General features: G+C 31.7%; 1 protein-coding gene across 1 annotated transcript; it reads left to right on the top strand.

Moving 5' to 3' along the window:
- The first annotated feature begins 1,384 nt into the window (after positions 1 to 1,384).
- Positions 1,385 to 3,719, top strand: LOC132922854 (probable aconitate hydratase, mitochondrial). The gene is made up of 2 exons (XM_060986573.1): positions 1,385 to 3,160; positions 3,227 to 3,719. The coding sequence occupies exons 1-2, from the start codon at positions 1,401 to 1,403 to the stop codon at positions 3,717 to 3,719; spliced, it is 2,253 nt and encodes a 750-aa protein (XP_060842556.1). The 5' UTR covers positions 1,385 to 1,400.
- The last annotated feature ends 2,410 nt before the right edge of the window (positions 3,720 to 6,129 follow it).

Genomic DNA, 6,129 nt, shown 5'->3' with positions numbered 1-6,129 from the left:
TCCACATTATTATATTCTAGATTCTTTCTGTCAAATAACGCGTAATGTTGATGTAAGCATTTTTACTTTACTCAATAGTTTGACATAAATATTATTATTGTATGTACTTATTGCGTTTACCTATTACAATATTACAGGTTTTTTTTTGTGTGTACTTTACGTCACAATTGCTGTTTAATAATGAAAAACTTTCCTATACTTGAACGTAAAAATTAAGACTTTAAGCGTTGTGTACGATTTTTATTGCATTTTGTGTCAACATTTATTTTGCTCGAGACTAATAGATTTTATCCTACCTAAAATTTAATTATCTGATAAAGTGATAAATTCAATATTATACTTTATTTTTGCTTTTTTTATTTTATTACATCTAACCCTTAGCAGAAAAGGAAATTAGGATTTATGAAAAAGTATTTACAATATAAAAATATACGAAAAAGAGATTATTTTATAATAAACTTGTATACTGTGATTAATTTTAAAACTTATTTACTAACTTCGAAGTGATGGGGAAATCAACTACTAGATTTGTTGCGTCTTGGGAGTTACTCAGTGATGTGAAGATACCTATGCTTACAATGATATAAGCAGGGCCACAGGGTATTTTATTAATTTCGATTTAAAATTTTAAACACTTTTCTTTGTAAATTAAATAATAATTATAACTTAGTCGCATAGTGATGTGATTTGTATTACAGATTTATACAAGCCAATATAAAAAAATAGGTACCTACTAAAATATAAAGGTTACCTATCTGCAAAATCTTTTTAAATTGTAAACGGAATTACAGTTTATTCTGTTTTATTAAAATAGGTATATTTAGAAACCGGGGATTTAGAATGTTCGCAGAGTGAGATTTTCTAACTTGATTTTAATTTATTATTTAATACCATCATTTTTTAATATTTGAATTAAAATGTATTTTCGATATATAAACTATTTATTGCTGCTGGCTACTAATATTAACAACTTACCTAAAATATGTTTGTTTTTGAAATTCATAATACACAGGCATAGTTTATTATAATAGTTTCATTATTACAAAAGTATTTCGAATAACATATTCTGTTCTTGTTTTTTGTATCACTGAGTAGCGACTTAGTATTCGTTCACCAGCGATACCCTATCAAAAACCGTTCTGACTGCATAGGACAATCAGTATTATTATTTATTCATAATATTGTTTTGCTCTTTTGCTTTTAAATTGTTACGTGGCGATCGCGTTTGAACGATCGATCATACCTTCAGCTCAAAGACCAATCCGTTTTTCATTCATCATCAGTTCAGTTTGCAAACAGTCGACGAATTTGACACTATGGCATACAAATTGGTATCCGGTATAATCCAGCAGAGATTTTTCCACTCATCTCCGGCCATATTTGGTGCAAGCAAAGTAGCTATGAGCAAGTTTGACACCAATCCCCTGCCATACGAAACGCTAGAGAAGCGTATCAAAATTGTTGCCGATAGATTAGGAAAGCCATTGTCTTTGGCAGAAAAAGTGCTTTATTCTCATTTAGATGATCCTGTTAATCAAGATATCAGGCGTGGTGTATCTTACTTAAAATTAAGGCCGGATCGTGTGGCAATGCAAGATGCTACTGCTCAAATGGCTATGTTGCAGTTTATATCATCAGGTTTGCCAAAGGTTGCTGTTCCTTCCACGATTCACTGTGATCATTTAATTGAAGCTCAAGTAGGTGGAGTTGAGGACTTGAAAAGGGCTAAAGAAATGAATGAAGAAGTTTACAACTTTTTGAAAACCGCTGGAGCAAAATATGGAGTTGGATTTTGGCACCCAGGATCTGGAATTATTCATCAAATTATTCTGGAAAACTATGCTTTTCCTGGGTTATTGATGATTGGTACTGACTCCCATACACCTAATGGCGGTGGACTTGGTGGCTTGTGTATTGGAGTTGGTGGTGCAGACGCTGTTGATGTGATGGCTGATATTCCTTGGGAACTAAAATGTCCTAAAGTTATTGGTGTTCATTTAACAGGAAAGATGTCTGGTTGGACTACATCAAAAGATGTAATACTTAAAGTTGCAGATATTTTGACTGTCAAAGGAGGTACTGGTGCAATAATTGAATATCACGGACCTGGAGTAGATAACATATCATGCACAGGTATGGGTACCATCTGTAATATGGGTGCAGAAATTGGAGCTACTACTTCATTGTTCCCATTTAATCACCGAATGGCAGATTATTTAAAAGCTACATGTCGTGCTGATATCGCTGAAGAAGCAGCCAAGTACAGTAAGTCATTATTGACTCCTGATAATAGCAGTCATTATGATCAGTTAATTGAAATTGATTTGACAACACTGGAGCCTCATGTTAATGGACCCTTCACACCTGATCTTGCACATCCTATTTCAAAACTAGGAAACAATGCCAAGAAAAATGATTGGCCTGTGGAAATCAAAGTTGGTCTTATTGGAAGCTGCACTAATTCAAGTTATGAAGACATGTCGAGATGTGCTACAATTGCAAAAGAAGCCTTAGCTCACGGGCGTAAATCAAAAATTCCATTTAATGTTACTCCTGGTTCTGAACAAATTAGGGCAACAATTGAAAGAGATGGAATTGCACAAATATTGAGAGAATTTGGTGGTACTGTATTAGCTAATGCTTGCGGTCCATGTATTGGTCAATGGGATCGTAAAGATGTCAAAAAGGGTGAAAAGAACACCATTGTCAGTTCGTACAATAGAAACTTTACTGGACGTAATGATGCCAATGCAGCAACTCATGCCTTTGTCACCTCTCCAGAGCTAGTTACTGCTTTAGCCATTGAAGCGCGTTTGGACTTTGATCCCACAAAAGATTCAATCAAGGGAGCTGATGGTAAAGAATTTAAATTAAGTAATCCATTGGGTGATGAATTACCCGCAAAAGGATTTGATCCCGGTCAAGATACTTACCAAGCTCCACCTGCTGATGGATCAGCTGTGAGTGTGGTAGTAGACCCAAAATCCAATCGTCTCCAATTATTAGAACCATTTAAAGTTTGGGATGGAAAAGATTTGGAAGATCTTACAATACTTATTAAAGTGAAAGGAAAATGTACAACTGATCACATTTCTGCGGCCGGCCCATGGTTAAAATACCGAGGTCATTTGGACAATATATCAAATAACATGTTCTTAACGTAAGTTATTATAACTTTGTTCTTATCAAAATAGATAAAATACAATTATTTTATTTATTATTCTAGTGCAACCAATTCAGAAAATAATGAAATGAATAAGGTACAAAACCAATGTACTGGAGAATGGGGTGCAGTTCCGGACACAGCCAGAGCATACAAAGCTAAAGGTATATCGTGGGTAGTATTTGGTGATGAAAACTATGGCGAAGGAAGTAGCAGAGAACATGCCGCTTTAGAACCACGTCATTTGGGAGGACACGCGATCATTGTCAAATCTTTTGCCCGTATTCATGAAACCAATTTGAAAAAACAAGGAGTATTAGCTTTGACATTTGCCGATAGTAAGGATTATGATAAAGTTCAACCAACTGATAAAGTGTCTTTGGTCGGACTTGATCAATTCACTCCTGGAGTACCATTAAAATGTATTTTGCGCCATACTGATGGGAGTTGTGACGAGATAACACTTACTCATACATTCAACGAACAACAAATCCAATGGTTTAAGTCCGGTAGTGCATTAAACCGAATGAAACAATTAGCTGCTGCATCTAAATAAAATATTTGTTGTGTTTTAACAAATTAAATAAATAATAAAATAATTGATATTAATTTATTTATTAAATACACACACATCGTTATAACTGAAAATATACATTTTTTTAAAAACAACATAATACTAAGTATATTATACACAGTATAACATACACAATCACATCTTCCAGTGTTACTACAATATTGATTGATTCATATTAGTTTGTATTATTTATTTATATTTAATAACTCATAGTTGATATTTTAAATTGAAACAAAAAAATAATGGCATGTAAAAAATAACTGTTTTTAGGCAAAGAAATCATTAGATTTAGATCCATTGATAGGTACTATTGTTTATAGGTATTAATATAATTGCTAATAAATTAAATATGTCAATAAAAAAAACTGTCTCACGCTACCGTACCATCCAGCACTTCGGTTCGATGAAACCACAGGTCTCACAATGCTTGTTTAACGGTCACTACGATTTTCGATTCACCTCACAGAGGTAGTCAACGCTTAATACAATCACGCCCGTGCGTTAGCGTGTAACGCAAAACGCAGATCACAAAATTGTCACCGTAACGTGCGCACTAGAGATACAAATTTATATTGAATATACGTGGAATATAATTAAAATACTTAAAATGAGTAACCCACTTTCGGTGCTCAGCAAACTATAAGACACGGCTTATTTTTATTTCTATTCAAATCAAAACTTTAATTAGGTATGTAAAAGTATTGTCATGCTGAAATAAATATTTAATTATTGAAATGTGAAACAAAATTGATCTTTTTATTACAATTATTCAAAAACATAACTTGCTCTAACTTGGTCAATTTTTATTGAATTTTAATATTTTTTCTTTTTGAACTGTTTAAAAAATGTGTTCAACAAAATGCCTATCTTAAAACTTTAAAATTCTTAAATGCATTAACATTTTTTTGACAATTTTTAAATTTTATGCCATTCAATCAGAATTTCTATATTTAGTACTTTAAAAAAAAAAACCGCGTTTAAATATATTGATTTTCTATGGAGATATTAGTGGTGATGCGGGATTTTTGGGACATACTGTATACAAAACTCACGATTAAAGATATACCCTAAGTATTTCTTTAATGTGACAAAACTTAAAAATAATAATAATTATTATTATTATACAAATCAATGATTAATGTGTAATGTGTATTACCTTAAATAATCGTAATAATTATGTAATACTCTTATTTTTTTTTATTTTGAATTTTTGAGTTAATCTGGTCGAGATATATTGTTAAAGTTTTACATATCAAGTTTAGAAATGTCGACGTATGTCATCGCAAACACAGAACAACAGATGTCAACGTATTTAATATAAAATACTATGGTTGAATCGTGAACCGATAGTTCAATATTTTGCTTGATAAATATTAAATTAATGCCATCATACAATCATAGAATATTCATATTTTGTAAATGTGTAATGCATTTGTAAACGCGTATATCCACACGTGTGTACGGCGGTTTTATTCGTTGTCTAATTGAATAATATAATACGTGCAGTATAATATTTTAATAATAATGGGCTGTATTCCGTAAGCACATATATAAAATAATAATAATAATATTACAAATAGTCCTTACCGGGTCGATCCACTCTAATGTAATATAATATATTAATGTTTAATACTACTACATATTTAGTGATTTAATAACATAATAAATATATACATAACAAATATAGAATGAAGTCTGACCTGATCAGCGACAGGAAAGTACACCCGAAACGTATCAAAACCGGATCACCGTTGAGCCATATTGTCCATGAACTATATTATAACAATAATGTAAGTTTTAACGCGATAATTTACACCCGGCTTGTAATAATATAATAATCGAACCGGCTAATAAGAATATCGAACAAAATAATATAAAATATCCGCCAAACCGCGTTGACGCACTATATAATATTATAATTGTATGGTGTAAAAAATACGAACAGCGAATAATAATATTAATGTACTGTGTACACCGAGTACAACACGAATAATAATATAATATAATAACTAAATGGCATCGGGACGACAATAACGACAGCAACGCATCGATGCCATAGATGATCGGTCCTGTGCGTTGTCATCGTACTGCTCAGTCGGCCGGTGGAAGCACCATCAGTCATCGATGTTATTGATATCAAACAGCATTTTTGAAATTGTTAGAGAGCATTTTGGTAGGAATTATAATTCAATAGCAGTACTGGAAAATAGGTAGATACTTACATAGTATATCCTTTACCTATCCAGACATGAGACAGTTAATTAGGTATAGTAATTTTCAATTAATATCTATTTAAAAAAATAAATGAAAATTATAAAATAGATATTAATTTAAGTCCTCTTCATTATTTTTTATTTTACAAAGTTTTTAAATTTATAATTTTATAGTTATA

Source organism: Rhopalosiphum padi, chromosome 2 (genome assembly GCF_020882245.1).
Source record: "Rhopalosiphum padi isolate XX-2018 chromosome 2, ASM2088224v1, whole genome shotgun sequence".
NCBI classification, from domain to species: domain Eukaryota; kingdom Metazoa; phylum Arthropoda; class Insecta; order Hemiptera; family Aphididae; genus Rhopalosiphum; species Rhopalosiphum padi.
Note: the sequence above shows the minus strand (reverse complement) of the source record. Positions and strands in the feature narration are given on the sequence as shown.

Excerpts from the sequence above, each read along its gene's own strand:
- LOC132922854 (XM_060986573.1), top strand. The coding sequence starts at position 1,401 with ATGAGCAAGTTTGACACCAATCCCCTGCCATACGAAACGCTAGAGAAG. Across the intron at positions 3,161-3,226 it reads TCAAATAACATGTTCTTAAC|TGCAACCAATTCAGAAAATA; the intron begins GTAAGTTATTAT and ends TTATTATTCTAG.